The 23,836-nt window shown below is 48.1% G+C and overlaps 1 protein-coding gene across 1 annotated transcript; it reads left to right on the top strand.

Annotated features, from left to right (window-relative positions):
- Window positions 2,341–23,177, top strand: TCF7L1 (transcription factor 7 like 1). The gene is given in 10 exon segments (XM_021087302.1): window positions 2,341–2,450; window positions 14,746–14,878; window positions 16,374–16,476; window positions 16,775–16,858; window positions 17,479–17,622; window positions 18,948–19,107; window positions 19,205–19,312; window positions 20,599–20,674; window positions 21,765–21,812; window positions 21,815–23,177. Coding segments are annotated over 10 exon segments (1,314 nt in total). The 5' UTR covers window positions 2,341–2,375; the 3' UTR covers window positions 22,198–23,177.

The raw sequence follows: 23,836 nt of genomic DNA, 5'->3' as shown, positions 1-23,836 counted from the left end.
GATCTGGCGTGGCTGTGGCTGTGGCTGTGACTGTGGTGTAGGCCAGCAGCTACAGCTTCAATTAGACCCCCTAGCCTAGGAACTTCCATATGCTGCAGGTGCGGCCCTAAAAAAGAAAGAATGGACCCTAAGGGGAGAAGAGGCCAGTGTGGTTTCCTCCCACCAGAAGCCCGGACGTCTTGGTAGGCAGGTAAACTGCCAAGCTCACGATAGACAGTCATAAATAGTACTTGCTACTAAAACTCCTTATTATTCTTGTGTAAATGTGTTTATATACATGTTTGTACCTTGATTGCCCCAGTATCAAGGCATATCGACCCTCATGTGTCTCATAATATATAGTGGGTTCCCGAGCCTCCATCACTAGACTGGTGGTTCTCCCTGGGGGACGGTGAAATGTTCAAGAAGACGATGTTATGAAAAGTCTTATGACTCATGTTGTGGTGAAGCGTGTGGGATTTGCAGTCAAGAGACCACAGCTCCAGCTCCTCATAACGTGGGCAAGTCATTGACCCCAAATTTACCTCCGTCAGCTCCCCCTGAAAATTGGAACAGTCACCCCTACTTGTCATAGCAGGGTTGCCATGGTTTATGTGTAGAAAACTGCCTGTGTGGCACAAATGTTGTTATTCACTGAGGAAATGAGTTTTAACTAATGATACCAATGTTTGTCCAGTGCTATTAACTTGCCAAAGGCATTTAAATTGCAGTTTGTTCATCTAGGAAATGTAGGCTCTGGGAAGGGAAATAGATGGTGGCAGGGGGGCCGGGGGGGGATGCTGGAGGAAGGAAGCAGATGGGATCAGTGGAGGACAGGGACATAGATGACACTCAGTTACAGGGGGGAAGGGCAGGTGCCAGAGGGCCCAGAGTGGAACTATCTTTTTTGTCTTGTTTTTTTTTTTTTTTGGTCTGGCCATGCTGGAAGCATGCAGAAGTTCCCGGGCCAGGGAGCGAACCGGTGCCATAGCAATGACAATGCTAGGTCCTTAACCCACTGAGCCACCAGGGAACTCCTGGAACTATCCTTATTTGTGGGGCCCTCTTCTGCTCCCAAGGTTCGTGCCTCCTTGCCCCACCCCCACTCCTGCTGCTCTCTGTGCCCCTCACTGGCAGAAGTGTCCTTGGGTCATTATCCTGCCTGTGGACCCCTTTTGGAAAGCCTGTTCTCTCAGTCAGTTTGGGGGGGTTGATGGAGAGCAAAGGGCCACTGCCCATCCTCCTTTCCTGATTCTGTGCTCAGAGATCAAGGCCAAATCATGACTTTTTTTCCTCCTGAAATGTAATGACCAGAGCAAGGGATGATTCAAAGACCTCTTTCTGTCTCCCTGTGAAACTCTGCCTGGAGCCACTGCTTCCTATTAGATCTTGAATTTTCAAAGTAGCCTCGAGAATTCTGCACAGAGGCTGCATCGCTGGTCTGCTGCCTGCAAGCACCACATCAGTGTTGACACTAAGACAACATGTGTGTTTTGCTGCTGGCGCAGAATAATGGTTCGCTTATGAAAATAACAGCTGCCATTTATCCAGCGTCTTCCACGTGCAAAGCACTGTGCTCAGTACCAGCACTGCCACTGATCCTCTCACAACCTGTAAAGTCAGGGAGGAGCATCTTGCTTTATGGATGAAGAAACAGACTCAAGGTTGTTAAGACACTTATCCAGGATCACACAGCGAGCACTGGCAGAGTGAGAACTTGAACCCATGAAGACTGAAGACCCCTTCACTGCTACTCCACCCATGTTGTTCCAGGCTCTTGCCCAAGACTGCCATGCTGGGCTTGAGGAGAGGCTTTTTGTTTGAAGAAAGTATGTGTGGAGTTCCCTGGTGGCCCTGGTTAAAGAACCAGCGTTGTCACTGCTGTGACTCAGGTCGCTGCTATAGCCCTGGTTTGATCCCTGGCCCAAGAACTTCTGCATGCCAGGGGCATGGCAAAAAAAAAAGAAGTGTAAGGTGTATGTGTGTTTAGGAGGATTTACTGTTTGGGGTTTTTGCAAGTATACATGGCAGAGGGTAGGGTACTAGATAACTTTTCAAGATTGAAAAACCCTGTAACAAAAATCCACATCCTTGAATACGGACAGATATAACCCATGATCCTGGGAGTGTCAGGCAGATGGTTTTTATTCATTCATTCACCAGATAATTCTGGAGTGGCTGTTTCCTCGTTAGCATTGTGTGTGATGCTGTAAGAAATGGAAATGAACGGGCAAGACCACCCCGTGGGAACCCAGGGTCCTCTAGATGTTTGTTGACATAAGGGGCGTGCAGGTCACGTGAGCCACCTGCACAGCGCCTCCCTGCTCACTTGGGATGCTTCCGAGGCCTCCTCTCACTGGCTGCGTTGTTTTCTGTCCCTTGTGCAGTACCTGCAGATGAAATGGCCCCTCCTCGATGTCCCCACCAGCGCCACGGTCAAGGACACCAGGTCACCATCCCCAGCACACTTGGTAAGTCTGTTTCTCCTTAAAGTGTGGGAGGGATGCTCTCACTGACCTGGTCCCCTGCCACTGCCTCCCCTCCACTGCCCTGAAGCTCCAGCAGTGTTGTCTCATGTGAGCTGAACGGTCAGGGGTGCAGCAATTAGGTTGTCACCTGTGTACACCCCGCTCGGATGTTGGGTGATCAGGAATGCCAGCCCTGCCCCTGGCCGGGGAACCATGTCTTACCTGCCTCCCCTCCACTTGCGCAGCCTTTCCCTCCCCCTGGAGCTCGCTCAGCAGCTTCTACTTCCCCCTAGTAGCTGCAAGGCAACAGGTGAAGAGGCCCTTTGTATACAGGATGTTTTGGGAAAGAATGACTTAAAACGTGCAAACAGGGAGTTCCCCGATGGCTCAGAAGGTTAAGGATCCAGCATTGTCACTGCGGTAGCTTGGGACAGTGACACAGCATTGTCGCTGCTATGGTACAGGTTAGATTCCCTGGCCAGGGAACGTCCATGTGCCCTGGTGACTGCCAAAAACAAAACAAAACAAAACATGTGCAAAACAAAGCTCCTGAGAGCAGCAGAGGCCCTTTTGTCAAGGGTCCTTTGTCTGGAGGGTCCTGAGAGGAGGAGCCATGGGTCTTTTGGGGCTCACCTCAGGGCTTGCAAGGAACCAAAGAGAGGATAGGCCATATTCTGGGGACCCTGCATTCCCCTTCCTGGACTTTTCTTGAGCTCACGTGCCCCACAAGCTAACTGGTGTTGTCCCCTCTGGAATGGGTCTCAGAGGCGTAGAGGGTGCCATTAGAAGGAACCCCAGCTGGCATGACTTGTCCATTTTACAGACAAGGAGACCTGGGAATACATGATTTTTTTGTTGTTGTTTTTTCAGGGCTCCACCTGAGGCATATGGAGTTTCCCAGGCTAGGGATCAAATCAGAGCTGCAGCTATCAGCCTAAGCCACAGCTCATAGCAACACAGGATCCTTAATCCACTGAGAAGGGCCATGGATCGAACCCACATTCTCATGGATACTCAGGTTCGTTATCGCTGAGCCACAACGGGAACTCCCACATGATGCTTTTAAAACTCTATTTCAGAAATTTTCAGCGGGTCCCTTCACCCACACCCCCACCACCCTGGGTTGTTTTTAGGCAAATCCCGTAGTTTTTCATCTCATTCAGGACCTTTAATGATATCTTATTTATTTATTTATTTTTATTCATTTATTTATTTTTGGCTGCTCTTGTGGCATACAGAAGTTCCACAGACAGGGACTGAACCCACACCACAGCAGTGACCCAAGCCACAGCAATGACAATGCCAGATCCTTAATCCGCTGAGCCACTAAGGAACTCCTTAATTTTATTCTTTATTGATATATAATGATTTACAATGTTGTATGAATTTCTGCTATACAGCAGAGTGATTCCATTATACATATCTATGTACTCTTTCGTACATTCTTTTCCATTATGGTTTATCAGGATATTGAGTATAGTTCTCTGTGCTCTACAGTAGGACTTGTTATTTATCTCCTCCATATAGAATAGTCTACCTCTGCTAACGCCAACCTCCCATTCCATCCTTCCCCCCCAGATAATCCTTTCTTTTTTTTTTTTTTTGTCTTTTTTTGCTATTTCTTGGACCGCTCCCGTGGCATATGGAGGTTCCCAGGCTAGGGGTCCAATCGGAGCTCTAGCCACCAGCCTATGCCAGAGCCACAGCAACGCTGGATCCGAGCCGCGTCTGCAACCTACACCACAGCTCACAGCAACGCCGGATCGTTAACCCACTGAACAAGGGCAGGGACGGAACCCGCAACCTCATGGTTCCTAGTCGGATTTGTTAACCACTGTGCCACGACGGGAACTCCCCAATCCTTTCTCATTAAAAGCTTAGAGACTAGGAGTTCCCCTTGTGGCTCAGAGGTAATGAACCCTACTAGGATCCGTGAGGATGCCGGTTTGATCCGTGGCCTCATTCAGTGGGTTAAGGATCCGATGTTGCCATGAGCTGTGGTGTAGGTCACAGATGTGGCTCAAATCCCGTGTTCCTGTGGCTGTGGTGTAGACCGGCAGCTGTACCTCCAATTTGACCCCTAATCTGGGAACTTCCATATGCCTCGGGTGCAGCCCTAAAAAGCAAAATAAATAAATACAGTAAAGCTTAGAAACTGAGGAGAAGGAAGGTACACGTGTACTTAGAGATAAATAATGGCGCAGTGAGCCTGTAGGATTTCCAGTAATCCTGAGACCAGCTTATAGTGGCAGATCCCCTGGTAGGAGTTTACAAAGCAGTGCCATGAGTAGTTCTCAGGTGACCGTCACAGCCATCCTCAAGGAAGACAAGTGGGGATGGCTGTTTCACAGCTTCTGAGAGAGACCAGTGAGTGTGGGGGCAACAGTGAGCAGCAGGGCCAGCTGTCCTGTCCAGAAGCAGGGGGGTGGTGCCTGTGGCGCTGCAGATTCCAGAACAGCTCCAGATGGCTGAGTGCGGCATGCGTTGCCCTCTAGTGGTCAGTCACAGTGGCCTCCCAGCCCACCCTTGCTGCAAAGCTGGCTTGTCCCCTCCCAGCAGTTTCTCTCTCCATTTCAAATCTTTGCTTGCCCCCTACCCATCCTGTGGCACCCCCGAGCCCTCTCCAGCAACCCCTCTCTTCTTTCCACACGCTCTCTACATATCCCCTGCAATCTCCATCTATGTTTAGGGGAAGTGAGTTCCCTTAAAACAAGTTTCTCATCCTTCCTGTTGCACAGAGCAATCCATCTCTAAAAAATAAAATAAGGAGTTCCCTTTGTGACCCAGTGATAACAAACCCTGCTAGTATCCATGAGGACTTGGATTTGATTCCTGGCCTTGCTCAGTAGGTTAAGGATCCATGTTGCCATGAGCTGTTGTATAGGTTGCAGACATGGCTGGGATCCTGCGTTGCTGTGACTGTGGCTATGGCCATGGCTGGCAGTTACAGCTTTGATTCGACCCCTAGCCTGGGAATCCCATATGCCATGACCGTGGTGCTAAAAACAAAAAAATAAAATTAAATAAAATGATACTCTGCCAATGTAATATGATTCATTACCTTCCCTTCTAATATTCCCCTCCCAGCTTCATACAAACACTAGAGCCTCACTTCCATCCCCAAATCCACTTGCCATCTAATACCGGAGTCCAGTCATTTGCCTGATTTTTTAAAAAATCTTTATTATATATTGGAGGATAGTTGATTTACAATGCTGTGTTCATTTCAGGCGTACAACAAAGGGATTCAGTCACACATGTACACATATCCATTCTTTTTCAGATTCCTTTCCCATGTGGGTTAATACAGAACATTGAGTAGAGTTTCCTGTGTGTCAGAATTTTCCTCAATCCTCTGCTTCCTATAATTCTTTCATTGCCTCTGGGAGACTATATTAATATACAGTATCAAGTTTTTCTGCCCTAAGCTTCCATTTTCCTTCTAGACTTTTTTCCTCCAATAAATCAGCAATTCATCCTCACTTACTATCTCAGTGTAAGTGACATAAAAACATCTGAAATCCCTAAACTCTCAACAAGGCTCTGTACCCAAGGCCAAGCAAACCTCCAGCTGTTGCAGATGTGTGTTCTGCAGATCCTGACTCAGCACTGCAGGGGAGCAGGGGCTCCTAATTTTGTCTGAGAGTGGATAAGCAGGAACAGTGGATATATCACATTGTAGATAGCAAAAAGATACTTTTCTAGTAAGGTGCTGAGTACCACACTCTATATACTAATATTAGAAAGGCAAAGACAGGAGTTCCTACTGTGGTTCAGTGGGATCAGCAGTGTCTCTGGAGCCCTGAGATGCAAGTTCAATCCCTGGCCCCACATGGCAGGTTAAAGATCCAATGTTGCCACAGCTGTGGCGTAGGTTGCAGCTGCAGCTTAGATCTGATCCCTGGCACGGGAACTTCGCATGCTGCAGGGCCAAAAACGAAAAGAGAGAAAGAAAAGCAGAAACAGGCCTCAAAAGCATAAGGAGCATTTATGGGAGAAAAACTAACTCTTCCTTTGAAATTCTGTAGATGGGAGAAGACTGCCCCTTTCCATTTTCGAGTTAGAACTTCTCATTCTAACTTTTGAGATGCGTGTATGTGTAGGAGGCAAACGTGAGATGCCGGTGGAGGATGACGTGTGTTGGAGGTTGTCTAACACATGGGTTTGCATCCCAGCTTCACCTCTTCCTCCCTGAGCTGCTTCGGGAAATCACCTCATCTCTTTTTGCCTTGGTTTCCTCATTTATAGTACTGGAATTAGAAGAGGTCTCGACCTCTGACTTGTGTGAAAATGAGCCAGTGCTGTAATAAGTTTTGAATCGTGTGCTGCACAAAATAAGCCTCAATGACTGTTTTTGTTTGTTTGTTTGTTTTGGAGATTTTTTTTTTAATTTTTAAAGTTTTATTGACATATAGTTGATGTACACTGTTGTGATAATTTCTGTCGTAATGGCTCTTAGTTTGCTACAATTACCACCACAATTAGCACTGCTATTATTAAGACAGGAAAAGAATAGGAGTTCCTTTGGTGGCTTGGTGGGCTGAAGATCTGGCGTTGTCACTGCTGTGGCGTGGGTCGCTGCTATGGCACAGGTTCAATTCCTGACCCGGGAACTTCGGCATGCTTCAGCATGGCCAAAAAAGAAAAGAGAGAGAGGGAAAGAACAATAATACCCTGTTTAATTGGCAGGCTAAGAGGTGATGAAGGCTTGAATTTAGGTGCCAGATCAAATTGACACATTGCAAAGGTAATAGAGATAATGAGCCTATAGAATTGAGCATCTAATCTCCGAAGGATATGATTTAACTGGTCTGGGTGGGGCTGGTATCTTAGTTTATTAAGCTCCCCTGGAGATTCCAGGGGGCAGCCAGAATAGAGAAGCATTGTCCTCACCAAATCAGAGGCAAGAGGGGAGGAAGATCCTGAGACTACCCCCATTCACAGATGCTGGATTCTCTAGCCTGGGGGCGCAAGCAGGTGAGCAGGTTACTGGAAGGAACCGGAGGTTTGGATGCTGACTTTTTTTATTAGAAAAATGAAAACACTTGATTACTAAATCCCTTTTGGAATCATGAGAAAAATATGTGAAGATGAGTTTGGCCCTTGGAGAAGGGCAAATGATGCAGGAAACAGCCCGCATACTTACAAAGAAGTAGTGAGTGAGTCATGGTGAAGCTGCCTGTCAGGGAAATGTGTATAAACAAGCCATAACTGGACCAGAGTGGGGATGGAGTTAAGTGCTATCACTACTTGAATTTTTATGCCTTCAGAACAAGCGCTAAAGGAGTTCCTGTTGTGGCTCAGCGAGTTAAGAACCCAACTAGTATCCATGAGGATGCTTTGGGTTCCATCCTTGGCCTCGCTCAGTGGGTTAAGGATCTGACATTGCTGTGGGCTGCCATGTAGGTGGCAGACGTGGTTGGAATCCCCTATTGCAGTGGCTGTGGTGTAGCCTGGCAGCTGCAGCTCTGATTTGACCCCTAGCCTGGGAACCTCCATATGCCGCAGGTGTGGACCTTAAAAAGACAAAAAAAAAAAAAAAAAAAAGAAGAAGAAGAAGAAAAACAAGCTCTAACAATGAGGTAGTGGTGATATTTTACATGTAAATATCTTCGATGTCTGATCCCTGAATGTACATTGCTATGCAGATCCCTCGCCATGGCCCCGTGTGCCTGGCCCCTGTCCTGCCCTCCACCCTCCCCCTGGAAGGGGTCCCCCAGCCATTCGAAACAAATCTGTGCACTTCCAGAGTAGCAACTCAAAGATAGGAGTTGTGTCTTTTCACAGCTGTTTCCCCAGCACCTGTCTTAATGCCTGGCACGGGGTAGGTCCTTGGGATGCATTTGTGAAAGGATGGAGAGGCTGGGGAAGGTAGGCACCTGCTTCCCAACCCCTCTTGACCTTGGAGTCTGGTTTCTCTTCTCATTCAGGATTTTTCTTTTCTGGCCACCCCTGAGGCATATGGAAGTTCCCCAGCCAGGGATTGGATCCAAGCCGGAGCTGTGACCTACGCCACAGCTGTGGCAATGCCCGATCCTAACCCACTGCGCTGGGCTGGGGATCACACTGGTGTCTCCAGAGGCAAACGAGATCATTATCCACTGCGCCTCAGGGAATTCCTTATTCAGGATTTTCAATTAGATCATTTTTTAAAATCAGAAAAGTAAAGCGCGTGTGTAAAACACTTGGGGAAAATGCCAAAGCACACAGACCAAGACCTGTAATCCCACACACAGCCCACAAACATTTTATCATGTAGCATTTTGGCCTCTTTTCTGTGTGTGCACGCTCCTGTAACTTGCTTTCTAGATGATGACCGAAATGCTTTCTTTAGTAATAATGAACACCATGGGGTTTTTTTGTGGGTTTGTTTGTTTGTTTTTGACTTTTTAGGGCTGAACCTATGGCATATGGAGATTCCCAGATTTCCAGTTTCCCTCTCCTTGTATGTGTATAAATTTACACAAATGTGTAGGATCCTGTGACAGAATCGGCAAAGAGCTTACATTTTGCCTTTGAAATAGTATTTGTTAGAGAGTGGTGGTGTGCGTACACAGAAAAAAAGAGTTGGGATTTTCCCCCAACTTTATTTTTTTTAATTGTCAATGTTATGCTTGATTTTAGTTTTAAAACAAATGTAGCCTTGATCTTGACAACAGTCCGAACTGCAAGCATTTAATGTTTTTCCCTACAAGTATCTCCGCAGGAGGGAAAAGGCCAGTGTCAAAGGAACAAAAATAAAGGTAAACTCTCCCCTTTCACAACATGTGGAAGTCGCTGGGCCAGGGTTTGAATCCAAGCCACAGCAGTGACAATGGCAGATCCTTAACCCTCATCCAAAAAGAGATTTTTTTTTTTTTTTTTTTTTTTGTCTTTTTGTCATTTCTTGGGCCGCTCTCGCGGCATATGGAGGTTCCCAGGCTAGGGGTCCAATCGGAGCTGTAGCCACTGGCCTACACCAGAGCCACAGCAAGGCAGGATCCGAGCCGCGTCTGCGACCTACACCACAGCTCACAGCAACGCCGGATCCTTAACCCACTGAGCAAGGTCAGGGATCGAACCCGCAACCTCATGGTTCCTAGTCGGATTCGTTAACCACTGCGCCACGACGGGAACTCCCAAAAAGATAATTTTGATGAGGAAAGAGTTATCCTAAGAATTTTGTCCAGGGTTCAATTTGCAAAGCCCGCAGAAGGGTACCGCTGCTTCCAAGAAGGACCAGAAGCACCTCCCAGTTTCCTGAGCACTTACGCTCTGCAGCGTTGCTACCAAGACCCTGGCTTTTTCTTACACCTTTCAGAGTCTGCAGCGTACAGCTTGCTGCCTGTGAGCAGCTCAGCGAGTATTTGTTAGTATGTTAACATAAGCCCTCATCCCCTCATTTTCTTCTCTCCATTCCAGTCCACTGGCTTCCTGGGGGCTCCTCAGACATGCCAAGCATCCTGCCCACCTCAGAACCACTGCACCCTGTGTCTTCTTGCAAAATGCACCCCCACTTCACGCCCTCACATCTCACCCCTACTGCCTTCACACATTCATTCAAAAGTTATTTTCTTGGAGTTCTTGTTGTGGCACAGCGGAAACAAATCCAACTAGGAACCATGAGGTTGCGGGTTCGATCCCTGACCTTGCTCAGTGCATTAGGGATCCAGCATTGCCGTGAGCTGTGGTGTAGGTCACAGTTACGTCTCCAATCTGGTGTTGCTGTGGTTGTGGCTTAGGCCGGCGGCTACAGCTCTGATTAGACCCCTAGCCTGGGAACCTCCATATGCCTTGAGTGCGACCCTAAAAGACAAAAAAAAAAAAAAAAAGTTATGTTCTCGTAGATCCTCTCACGGCTCAGTGGTAACGAACCTGACTAATATCCATGAGATTGCAGGTTTGATCTCTGGCCTCACTCAGTGGGTTAAGGTGTTGCCATGAGCTGTGGTGTAGGTCACAGACGCGGCTTGGATCCCTCATAGCCAGTCAAGATGTCATAATACTATTAAGTACTTTAAGATGGGTTATATATGTATCTATATATCCAATCATCAAATAGTACACGTTAAATGTTTTACAATCTTATTTGTCAAAGCTGAAAAAAAAATAATTAAAAAAAAGACTGGCAAGGGAGTTCCCATCGTGGCTTAGTAGAAACAAATCTGATGAGCATCCATGAGAACACAGGTTTGATCCCTGGCCTCTCTCAGTGAGTTAAGGATCTGGTGTTGCCGTGAGCTGGGGTGTAGGTTGCAGTTTCGGCTCAGATCTGATGTGGCTGTGGCTGTGGTGTAGGCCAGTGGCTACAGCTCCGATTCGACCCCTAGCCTAGGAACCTCCATATGCCTCGGGTACAGCCCTAAAAGACCCCCCCCCCAAAAAAAAAAAATCTGCTAGGGATTCTTGTGGCACAGTGAGTTAAGGATCTGAAATTGTCACTACATCAGCTTGGGTTGTTGCTGTGGTGAGGGTTTGATCCCTGGCCCAAGAACGTACCTATGCTGCTAGTGCAGGCAAAAAAAAAAAAAAAAAAAAAAAACCACAGCTAGAAATGATATAAATTAAAAATAGATGCACAAGAAATGTAAATGAATGGAAATATGCCAAAATGATAATAGTGACTGGGTTAGGTTAGGGTGGTTTTCTAAATGTTTTATAATGTAGTTTGTCTTTCTTTCTTAGGAAATTTGTGTTCAACATAAATATATATATATGTGTATGTGTATATATTTAGTACGGAAAGACTTTTTTCAGTGAACAGTTGGGTAGAACTCTTTGACCATAGATCTGCAAACATTTGAAGCATTATCTTCGTAAGTATATTGAAGTTCCCAGTCCAGGGGTCAAATCAGAGCTGCAATTGCTGGCCTATGCCACAGTCACAGCAATGCCAGATTCAAGCCTCATCTGCAACCTATACCACAGCAATGCCAGATCCTTAACCCAATGAGTGAGGCCAGGGATCAAACTTGCATCTTCATGGCTACTAGTTGGGTTCATTACCACTGACCCACTATGGGCACTCCTAGTCTTTTTTTTTTTTTTAATCATAGAGTTTATGTGTTTTTTTAAAAAATTGTAATCATCCTGTGTAATTCTTTAATCATTTTTATTACTCTAGTAATAATTCTATTGCTTTTATGATACAAAAAAATCACCCTTTAGACAAAGCTATTTCCAGAAAACCTCATGTATCATTTAGTTGCATCTGGATCCTAGAAATCTGACCTTAAAATAATTTTTTAGACTCTTATTTGTGCTATATGTTCATGTATGTAGAGGCCTCTTCAAAAACTAGTCAGGAAACAGGTGAAAACATGGAGAAGAAAATAATTTTAGCATTTACTGTGCCGTCAAGTGAGCCCAATGTGGAAGGAGAGAGGCTGTAAAGGTGAGATACAGGCAGGGCCTGGTTGTGCTCCTGCTCCCCCTAGTGGTCGTGGTCTGAATTCTAAATTCTAAACCATCTAAATTCTCCACCTCAGACCTGTGGGTCTGGGAGCAGGACTCCGGGGTTGGAGGCCTGTCTCCAGGACTCTGCCTTTTAGGTCTGCTTCACCTACTCAAAATGGAGCAAGACCGCTGTCAGCCCACAATATTTAGGAGGATGGAATACAGATGGTAGCGTTCATGATGAGCACCAAAGGGACACCAAGTCAAAGGCAAAAATCTATGAAGCGAAACATTCAACCAAGAAGACAGCAGCTTGGAATTTAGGCCCTGAAGATGCTGCTTCATCCTTTTTAACGATTCTCTCTCTCCTTTTTTTTTTTCTTTTTTTGGTCTTTTTAGGGTGGCACCCGCGGCATGTGGAGCTTCCCAGGCTAGGGGTGGAATCAGAGCTGCAGCTGCTGGCCTACACCACAGCCACAGCAATGCCAGATCCAAGCCTTGTCTACAACCTACACAACAGCTCATGGCCCTTTTTACAAATCTCTTTTTAAATAAATGTTCTTCTCCACTTATGACTCATTTACCTTGTTATCAAAAAAAAAAAAAGATGTATGTCAGTTCTTTCTCTGACATATATTTTGATTATACTGTTGGAAAGGCAAGTAATGAAAGAGAAAACACTCTGACTGGTATGCGAATCCAGTTCTGCCAATGATGAGCTCTGTGACCCAGCCTAGGTCACTTAATCCTTCTAAACTTAGTTTTCTCATTCTTCAAATGGAGATAATCATAGCTCCTTTGCTAGGTCATAATAAGGATTGTGGCCAGTTTTATAATAAATAAATTTCCTTATTGTTAAGTCAGCCTTGGTTAAAACAATTAAAAAACTATTTCAATTTACCAATTCTAGGACCCCCAGGCTTTTCCTGTCTTAACATTTCTAAAATCTGGATGTTGCGCTCCTGCTGTGGTGCAGTGGGATTGGTGGCACCTTGGGAATGCTGGGAGCAGGTTTGATCCCCAGTCAAGTTGCAGTGGGTTGGGGATCCAGAGTTGCTGCAGCTGTGGTCTAGTTTGCAACGGCAGCTTGGATCTGATCCCTGGCCCAGTTCCATATGCCAAGGGGCAGCCACAAAAGGAAAAAAAAAAAAAGTCTTGAAGTGTCAATGACATGCCAGTGTTGTTGCTTTCTTAACAGTTATATAAAATAATGGTGCAGGAGTTCCCTGGAGTTCTAGTGGTTAGGATTCATTGCTCGCACCACTGCAGTCTGGGTTCAGTCCCTGGTCTTGGAACTGAGATTCCACATCAAGCCACTGCACGCTGCAGCTGAAAAGAAATAAATTAATTAACTATTGGTGCTTCTTAAGTGTTATATTTGGAATGGATGGGCAATGGGATCCTACTGTACAGCACAGGGAAATGTGTGTGATTGGGTTGCTCGTTGTACAACAGAACTTGACGAAACATTGTAAATCAACTATACTTCAATAATAAAATAAATAAATAAATAAATAAATAATGGTGCTTCTTATACTCACTGGTGTTTTCAATGAAACTGTGGCGATTAGATCAGCAGAGTGTTTGAAACATTCCGAGGAGAACTCTCTCAAGTGCTCTTGGTGTTGTCTGTAAAGGCTGAACCTGAACCTGAATCTTTATGAGGTCTGATGGTGACATTCCCTCAACAACTCTTCCCAGTCTCAGACCTGAACCCATGAACTACTAGTTCTCTTAAGTGAATTTGGAAGGCGTGTGTTAAATCCAGAGATTACACAGAGCACAGTTTCTAATTCAGCAGCCTGTGGCCTGAAGGACCACACAGTATACAAGAAATGAGAACGGGGGGCTATTTTGAAGAGGGTATATAGGAGGGTGGATGTAGTTCCCTTTCTAATTCTGTTGTTGTGGGGAGGGGGGTTTGTTTTGTCTTTTTAGGGCCCTCACCCACGGCATATGGAAGTTCCCAGGCTAGGGGTCCAATCAGAGCTGTAGCTGCCAGCCTGTGCCACAGGCACAACAACACCAGATCCAAGCTGCATCTGCAACCTACACCACAGCTCTCGGCAACGCCAGATCCTTAACACACTGAGCATGGCCAGGGATTGAACCCACGTCCTCATGGATACTAGTCGGGTTCGTTTACTGCTGAGCCACAATGGGAATTCTCTTCTGTTGGTTCTTTGCTGTGTTTACTGCTTCTCTCTCACAAGTACTGTTCAGGGACTAAATGGGATGTTGCATGGAAAATACCTGGCATATACTTGACTCAGTGAATAACCACAGATTTCACCAGCAGACTTTGTTTTACTGCACTTCACTTTACTGTGCTTCACAGATAACTCCATTTTTTTACAAATTGGAGGTTTACGGCAACCCTGCATCCAGCAAGTCTGGACAGCATTTGCTCACTTTGTGTCAAGTATTCTCACAATACTTCAATTGTTCTTTCTTTTTTATTTTTTTTTTATTTTTATGTTTTGTGAAGCCTGAGGCATGGGGAGATGCCCAGGCCAGGGATCAAACCTGAGCCATAGCTATAACCCTAGCCACTGCAGTGACAACGCTGAGTCCTTAGCTGCTAGGCCACCAGGGAACTCCAAAATTTTTTCAATTTGTTATGTATGATCAGTGATTTTCAATGTTAATATTACAAAAAGATTACAACTCGCTCAAAGGCTCAGATGATCGTTAGCACCTTTTAGCAATAAAATATTTTAATTAGGATTATATATATGTTTTTTAGACATAATGCCATGGCACCCTTAACAGACTATAGTGTAAACGTAACTTGTATATGCACTGGGAAACCAAAAACCATGCGTGACTCGCTTTATTTTGGTGGTCAGGAACCGAACCTGCAGGTGTGCCTGTGCTCTCCATCTCCTTGGCAACTAGTCCCTAGTCTTTGTCTCTCTTTCAGTCCAATAAAGTTCCTGTTGTTCAGCACCCACATCACATGCACCCGTTGACGCCCCTCATCACCTACAGCAACGACCACTTCTCCCCTGGCTCCCCTCCCACACACCTCTCCCCGGAGATCGATCCAAAGACAGGTGAGTTGGCTGCCGCTCAGGCTGGACCAGGTACGGAGCTCCAATGGGGGGCAGGCTTTGCTTCTCCAGGAATATTTCAGCCCTGGCACCAGGCAGACCTGGGTTCAAGCCTTGTCTCCAACTCTCGAGAGTCTCTAACCTTGCTGCTAACTTTAGGCTTTTCTGTTTTGTCTTCAGTGCCTTACTTGGCCTTTCTGCGTCACGGGGTCGTCGTGAGGATGAAAAGACATTAAATGAGATAATGCACCGGGCCAGGCTTAGCAGCAAGCATATGCTATTGCTCTGCCATTGTTTCTTTTATTTTAGACTCTCCTAACACCTTAAGACTGGAATGATCTGGTAGGGAGGGGTGGGGTGGTGTCTCCGTTTTCATTGACTTTAAAGTCCAGCCCAGCTGCAGGCTGTACCTCCCTAAACCAAGACCTATGCCCTAAACCAGACATACTCAAGTAGAATAAGCAATTTAGCCAGACTCCTAAGTAAGCAAGAAGGATGTGTTGGCTTTTTTTTTTTTTTTTTTTTTTTTTTTTGCTTTTTAGGAGCGCACCTGCAGCATATGCAGGTTCCCGGGCTGGGGTCAAATCATAGCCGTAGCCGCCAGCCTATGCCACAGCCACAGCAACTCGAGATCCAAGCTGCATCTGTGATCTACACCACAGCTCACGGAAACACCGGATCCCCAACCCACTAAGCCAGGGCAGGGACCGAACCCACATCCTCGAGGATACTAGTGGGGTTTGTTACTGCTAAGCCACGATGGGAACTTGTAATTCTCTCTTTAAAAAAAAAAAAAAAAATTCGATCACCTGAACTGTACGTTCCATACCAGAGGGAGCCATAGTCTCCATGAAATTCTCATAGAATTACCATGGCTCAAAGCATCTTTGGAGCCTTTCTTAAGAGAAATCACAGCTACTTCAAGTTCAGAGATAATAAGGAGTTTGGAATTCCCATAGTGGCCCAATGACAACAAGCCTGACTAGCATCCATGAGGACGTGGGCTCAATCCCTGACTTTGCTTGGTGGGTTAAAGGTCCAGCATTGCTGTGAGCTGTGGTGTAGGTAGAAGACTCAGCTCGGATCCTGCATTGCTGTGACTGTGGCGTAGGCCGGACGCTACAGCTCGGATTCGACCCCTGGCCTGGGAACTTCCACATGCCACAGGTGTGGCCCTAAAAAGCAAAATAATAATAATAATAAGGAGGACAAATGTGGAGCAGAGACCCAAAGTTTATTTTCACAGGAATGAGGCAGGTTTCCTAGCTGATGGCTGGGGACATCTTGGGTCTCTTAAGGTTTCCTGCCGGTCTCTCAGAAAACTTCTGTATAAGCAGCTGGGAGTTACTTGTGCCAGAGGACACGGAGAATGAAAGGAAGGGCCTTCCAAGCTCCAGAACACGTGGGGACATAGGACAAGGAACTTCCGGTTTGGTGTTATTTTCAGGTGCTGAGGCAGGGCCAGGGAACCGTCTGACACATCTCTCTTTGGAAGCAGGAATCCCCCGGCCCCCTCACCCGTCTGAGCTGCCTCCGTATTACCCACTCTCTCCTGGAGCTGTCGGGCAAATCCCCCATCCCCTCGGCTGGCTCGTCCCACAGTAAGGAAATTTGAAGCCTTTCTACCCTCTCTCCTGCCTCATGCTGAGCTCTGCCTTCTGTAGGTCCAGCCTGCCCTGGGGGTGGGGGGATCCATGTAGATGCCCCCCCCACACACACAAGCAGCCCTTTCACCAAAGCCTGGATGGCTCTCCCCAGGGCAGCTTCCTCCCACCTCTTACTTCCTACTTCCTGCCTTTTGCTCAGCATCCTTTCCTCCCAACCCCTTCTCCCCTGTCCTGAACATTCCCATTTTAGCCTATTTGCTGACCAGATCTCCTTGCCCTCGGGCCCTCCTAGGCAAGGACAGCCCATGTACTCCCTTCCTCCCGGCGGCTTCCGGCACCCCTACCCTGCCCTCGCCATGAACGCCTCCATGTCCAGGTGAGTCCAAGGACTTGGGGAATGGTTGTCTCCTGGTGTCCCTGCCATTTCTGACTGTTACACAGCCTTCTCTTGGCAGTGACCCAGGAGGCAGCGGCTCCCCTCTGCTCCCCGCCTCTCTGATGAGGTGAGAGTGGAGACCACAAGCTCAGTTTCTCTAAGAGAAGCATGTCCAAGCCCTCCCACTCACCCCTCCTGCCGGTCCCTCCCAGGCTGGGCTTTCTGGCACTGAAGTCAGGGACTGGGAGAAGATTCACTGCTCCTGAGAGAAATGTCAGGAGAGGGGCAGTAAAAGGGAGGATTTCTGTCTCAGAGACCAGTCTCTCTGATAGTGGTCCTCCAGTGACAAAAGAGATGCATCCCACAGCATAAACCCTTCTTTTCCCCTGTGTGTCCTGGCCTCTGACCCGCTGCATCTTATTCTGTTTTTGGTCCGACATGCTCTCAGCATCAGATACAGGAACCCTGTGCATTCATGGGGGAGGGGAGGTTTGTTGGCTGTTTCCCTAATCCGGTTCTGTCGAGGTCAATGAATGACCTTTCTTGGCTCCACGTCCTCTGTGGGTGATAAGCATTCAGTCTAAATCCCTCTATTGTCTTTGTTTCCACCTGGTCCGTAGCCTGGTTTCCAGTCGGTTCTCCCCTCACATGGTGGCTCCGGCCCATCCTGGTCTGCCCACCTCAGGGATCCCCCACCCCGCCATCGTCTCCCCCATCGTCAAGCAGGAACCAGCGCCCCCCAGCCTGAGCCCGGCAGTGAGCGCGTGAGTAATGGGCAGCCTGGATGGGGAGAGCCAGTCTTTGAGCAGCAGGTGCCATTGATTTCTCTCCTGGGGACATTCTGCCCAGCCACACCCTCCCACTTGGGAACTGTTCCCTTTGACCCTTGGTGTTCCCATTTCCTCAGAGACATCATGGATCTTTTCTTGTGTTAAGGAAAGTTTTGCAATCGGAACTTTTTTTTTTTTTTCCTTTATTGGTGTGTAGCCACTTGATGTGGGATTTCAGTCCCCAGACTAGGAATTGAATCCAGGCTGCAGCAGTGAAAATGCCCAGTCCTAACCATTAGACCACCAGGGAACTCCCTACAATCATGACTTATTTTTGTCTTTTTAGGGCCGCACCTGCGGCATATGGAAGTTCCAGGCCTAGGGGTAGAATCAGAGCTGTAGCCGCTGGCCTATACCACAGCCACAGCAAAGCAGGATCCTTTAACACACTGAGCAAGGCTAGGGATCAAACCTGCATCCTCATGGATACTAGCGTGAGCCACAGTGGGAACGCCCTAGGACTTTGAGGCTGAAAGAGAAACCAAGAGAGCTTTTAGTTTCCTTCTTCTCCTCCCCTAATACACATGAAAACTGTAGGGCCCAGAAAGGAGAATTTTCTCAAGGTCACATGGCTGACTGGTGGCAGAGCTGAGACCAGCACCCACACCCATGTTTTGTTCACTGTGCCATAAAGATGGCAGGAAAGCCAAAGTCAGTGCCTCATGGCTGATGGGGGATACCCCCCCCGCCCTTTTTTTTAAAGGGCTGCACCCTTGGCATATGGAAGTTCCCAGGCTAGGGGTCAAATTGGATCCGCAGCTGCCAGCCTACACCACAGCCACAGCAACGCCAGATCCAAGCCGTGTCTGCAACCTACACGGCAGCTCATGAAAACCTGGGATCCTTAACACACTGAGCAAGGCCAGAGATGGAACCTGCATCCTCATGGATACTAGTGGGGTTCGTAACCCGCTGAGCCACAATGGGAACTCCTAATTCTTTTTTATCTTTTCTTCTTGAGGACCCCACCCCCCCTTTTGTTTCTTCCTCAAGTGCCCTGGCCCCTCGCCTTTCTCGTCTGGGGCCAGTGCATCCCAGCTCTGGCCACCACCCTCTGCTCCTTAGTCAGAAAATTGTGTTCTCCTAGAATATGGCTGGTGGTCAGTCAACATCCAAGTACAATATAATCTGAATTAACACATATTCTCCTGATTAGTTTGATTAGCCTCTAGGAACTGGGGGCTCAGGCGCTGACGTGCTTAGCCTCCTTGAGAGGTGACACCTGACACATGCTAACCTAGGGCCTTGTGACTTCCCAGGAAATCACCAGTCACGGTGAAAAAAGAGGAAGAAAAGAAACCCCACGTGAAGAAGCCTCTTAATGCCTTCATGTTATATATGAAGGAGATGAGGGCCAAGGTGGTGGCCGAGTGCACCCTAAAGGAAAGTGCAGCCATCAACCAGATCCTGGGGAGAAAGGTAAGGTCTGCCCCCCTGCTCGGGGCGGTCCAGGCTGCGCGGGCTGGCGGCGTGCACGCTCACGGCCCCCGGGCGTCTCTGGCCCTCTCTCCCGCAGTGGCACAACCTCTCGCGAGAAGAGCAGGCCAAGTACTACGAGCTGGCCCGGAAGGAGCGGCAGCTGCACTCGCAGCTCTACCCGACTTGGTCCGCGCGGGACAACTACGTACGTGTTGGCTCAGAGCCCGGGAGTCGCCTCTGCCGGAGGGGGAGGAAGGGAGGACTCCATCTCCACTGATAGAGGACCCTTGAGGCCCCGGGGAAGTCTGTCCTTCTCTGGAAATAAAGAAGGCATTTCCATTCTCAGGAGGTCAATGAGGACAGAGTTTTGGTGTCCTGAGGACAGACTTAAATCTGTGCCCATGCCATGGGCAGTGGACAGAGCCTTCTTTCTTTTTTCTTTTTTCTTTTTTGACCAGTGGGCGGCACATAGCGTTCCCAGGCCAGGGATCAGATCCCAGCCGCAGTCTCCACCTAAGCCACCGCTATAGCAACGCGGGATCCCCAACCCACTGTCAGGCGGGCATCCAACCTGCCTCCCAGCGCTCCCAAGACTCCGCTGTTCCTGTTGAGTCACATTAGGAACTCTGACAGTCTTTAATTCCATCATTCAGGGTGTAGTGTGTGCTGGGGGCTCGTGCTGGTGGCCAATGCCTGTCTCACCAGGGGTTCCTAACCTGGGGCTCAGCATGTGTGAGCCATTCATTGCCAGCAGTTCTGATAACTCCCTGAAATTGGGAAAATTGTGTAGGGTTTTTTTTGTTTGTTTGTTTTTGTGGAGGTTTTTTGGCTGTGCCTGCAGCACTCAAAATTTCCCACGCCACTGCAGTAACCACAGCTGCTGCAGAGACAATGCTGGATCCTAAACCTGCTGAGCCACAAGAGAACTTCCTGGGCAGGTTTTTATATGTATTGTTCTTTTGGGGTGGGGGCAATGGATGGGGGAGACACCCTGGGCATGCAGAAATTCCCAGGCCAGGGATCAAACCCTCGCCACACTGCGACCCAAGCCACAGCAGTGACAACACCAGATCCTAAACCTGCTGCACCACCAAAGGAACTCTCTATATGTATTGTTCTTATTTGCCTTTTCTTCTGCTGAGAGGCTTCAGAGCTGTGTCAGATTTTCAGTGGGACCTGGGACACCTTAAAAAGATCAGGAGCCCTACACTGTTCTAGGGAGAGAAATAGAAAAATAGGCCTGAAGGGCAGGGAAAGAAAAAGGCCTTTTGAGAAAGCCAGGACACCACACTGGAGCTTGAAAGGAGGGATGGAGAGGGGAAGGGAGGTGCCCTTCAGGAGGGCTCACTCTGCCTCCTAGTGAGGCTGCTGGGGACTGATCAGGTGCCCAGGACGAGCTATCTCCTGCCTCCCCGCTTTGTAACTGGGGCTCCCCCAGAAAAGCCGCTTTATTCTGTCCCTGGTTACCTCCTTCTTCGGCATGTCTTTCAGGGTAAGAAAAAGAAGAGGAAGCGGGAAAAGCAGCTATCGCAGACACAGTCCCAGCAGCAAGTCCCAGAGGCAGAGGGTGAGTCTTCCGAAGGGCACTGCGTCTGTCTTCTTTTTCCTGCTGTCCCAGCCATGCCTGCCCATGCATTGTACTGCATCTCTGGACACAGTGACAAGGCTGTATTATTGCGGCTGCTGTTTTCAAGGCCTCAGCCTCATGTATACCTAGTCCCCTTTTTGGAGATGATCAGATAAGATGCTCAGAGGAGTGAAGGGATGGTCCAGGCCCTATGCTTGTTACATGGTAGAGGTAGGATTTGATCCAGCACTTTCTCACATAGAAGGCACTTTTTAATGCAGCTGAATTGCATCTTATTGAGGGTCAGGTTCTAAAATCAATGTATAAGGTGAAACCTGAATGCAGCTGACATGATTCTTGAAATGCCCTCGGAAAGGTGGCCCTTTGGAGATTGACATGGATCCTATCCGTGTGTCCAATAGAATGAGGTTTTCGTTCAATGTCTGGTTAGTCGAATATCAGAAATTATCGCTCGCTTGGATTGGGGAGCCCCTTTTTGCCACAAGTATGCACTGTATCTTTTTACACCAGAATCACAGCCTGTACAGAGACGCTCACACCAGAACCAGTATTTCTGTCACACATCCTATCTCATGCTCACTCCAGGACAAGCATAGAACTACTGGTTCCAACCAAAGCGCTTTTTACCCCTTTCTCTTTTTTTCCTTTGCTATCTCTGTAACATCTATGTCATTTGTGTGTTCCTCTCCATAGGACTTCACATAAGTAAGCTATGTATATGGTGCAAAATCCACAGCATACTTTCTGCTTAACAGATGTCCCTGGCAGTACCAGAAACCAAGGAATGGAAGGCAAACTGAGGGCCAATCCCCAGGATGATGAGGTTTAATCAGGAAGGTGATGCTAAAGGCTGAGCTATTTTCCCTGCAGGCAGATACCGAGCAGGTCTTGGCACTTTGGCATTGCCCCTTCTCTGTGCTCTAGGTGTCTTGGAAGGCTTCGCCGGCATTTCAGGTCCTCACTTCCCTCCCTAGACGCATTCCTGTTTCCGGTGTTGCTGTGTGTAGCTGGGGTTCCGCACCCAGCACTACTAGCTGCTGAGTCTCTCTTGGGGTTTATTTTTCCCTAGGTGCTCTGGCCTCCAAAAGCAAGAAGCCATGTGTCCAGTACCTGCCCCCGAGAAGCCCTGTGACAGCCCTGCCTCCTCCCACGGCAGCATGCTGGACTCCCCAGCCACCCCTTCGGCGGCCTTGGCCTCTCCTGCAGCCCCGGCCGCCACCCACTCCGAGCAAGCCCAGCCCCTCTCCCTCACCACCAAGCCAGAGACCCGGGCCCAGCTGGCTCTCCACTCAGCCGCCTTCCTGTCAGCAAAGGCTGCCGCCACCTCCTCTGGCCAGATGGGCAGCCAGGCCCCCCTCCTGTCCCGGCCCCTCCCCCTGGGGTCCGTGCCCACAGCTCTGCTGACGTCCCCCCCTTCTTTCCCAACCACTCTCCGTGCTCACCAGGCCCTCCCGGTGCTCCAAGCCCAGCCTCTTTCCTTGGTCACCAAGTCTGCCCACTAAGCTGCCCCCTGACCTACGCAGGCTGACACGTGACTCATCGAGTAGTAATGATGCAGAAGAAAAAAAAAAAAGAAAAGGAAACTTTATTGGTCAATATTTGACCACTCTGGACTGTTCTGTAAAGTGACTGGTAACAGCAGCACTTTACGTTTTGTAGATGTAACCAGTAGCTGATCTTAAGGCTTTTTTTAAAAAAACAAAACAAAACGAAACAAAAAAAAAAAAAAAATCTTGAAAAGAACGAGAACTGAAAAGTAGTATGTTACTCTTCCCGTCTGTGCAGCGGTGGATGGGCCTGGGCAGAAGGCACCTTCCTCTCCACCTCCTGGACTTTCTGCTCCTCCCTCCCTCTTCCCAGCGTCCCCCACGTGGCCTGCATGGTGGCCACTTGCTACCATTTCTAGCCCACGGCCCCTTCCTCTCCATCCCATTCCTGGACACCCCCTTTTGCCTGGCCCACGCTTTTCTCCTTTGCTCAGCTCCGTGGGTTCTTGCCTTCATCGTCGTCCTCTGCCCAGTGTAAGGCTGTCTGTCACCAGGTGAGAAGACACCTTGGCCTGGTTGGTCTCTGCCAGCGTCCCCTTTTCCTCAGTGGCCTTAACCTGCCAGCCTCCAGCTTCCGGTGGGGGACGAGATTCTCTGAAATGGTTCTTCCCCCGCATTTAAAGGGACTCAAGGTGCCTGCCACTCCCTCAGCGAAGAAGCCTGTGTTCCATCCCCTTACCAGTCAAGTTGTCCCCTCGAGGCCCCAGAGTGGCAGACAGGACTTGGCTCCGAGGTCTGGCTCTGTCACTTGGGTCAGTGTTAGCACAATCTGCCAAAGTTCTGAAGACCCTACCCCCCGACCCCGCCACCTCCATCGCCTCACATGCTTCTTCTGTGTGTATTTCTTTTCATTTTTACGGGGTTTTTGGGGAGCAGTTTACACTCCCAGTTGTTTATTTTCACATAAGAAAATAAAATTGCAGTGGCAAGACCTTTTCTGAGTATTTTTGTCCCTTTGTTGAACCAAGCCCCCTTCATCACATCGAGCCCCGGGCAAGGTTTTTGCAAGACATGCAAAAGGGGAATGCCGCTTCTTAGAGGAGAATATAAATCATGCCAGACACAACGAGAAAAACCCCAACCCAGCTTTCCAGCCTCGAATATGCAGAGACCAGTGGTATAGATAACAGAGATATCCAGGGGGAGGAATCTTTATTTTCGTTTGTCTTGTAATTGCCAAGATGGAAGGGTGTCCTTGGGTTGCTTTGCATGTACCTAGCACCGCAATGATTTTTTTTTTTTTTGCAACAGCTTTATTGAGATGTAATTCACATAACATACAATTCACCCATTTAAAGTGTACAATTCGATGGGTTGGGGTATGTTCAAAGTCGGGTACCCATCATCAGAGTGGATTTTAGAATATTTTCATTACCTCGAAAAGAAACCCTCCTACTCTTTAGAACTTACCCTCCACTTCCTCCTTCTCATACCCCACTCCCAGCCCCACCCCCTGCCCTAGACAACCATGGATCTACTTTCTGTCTGGATTGGTCTATTCTGGATATTCCATTTAAATGGCATCATACAATGTGTCTTTTCTCCCTGACATCTTTCAGCATATTTTCAAGATTCATCCATGTTGTAACTCTAT

The sequence above is a fragment of the Sus scrofa genome, chromosome 3 (genome assembly GCF_000003025.6).
Source record: "Sus scrofa isolate TJ Tabasco breed Duroc chromosome 3, Sscrofa11.1, whole genome shotgun sequence".
Lineage (NCBI taxonomy): Eukaryota > Metazoa > Chordata > Mammalia > Artiodactyla > Suidae > Sus > Sus scrofa.
The sequence above is the reverse complement of the archived record's forward strand: the minus strand, read 5'-3'. Positions and strand labels throughout refer to the sequence as shown.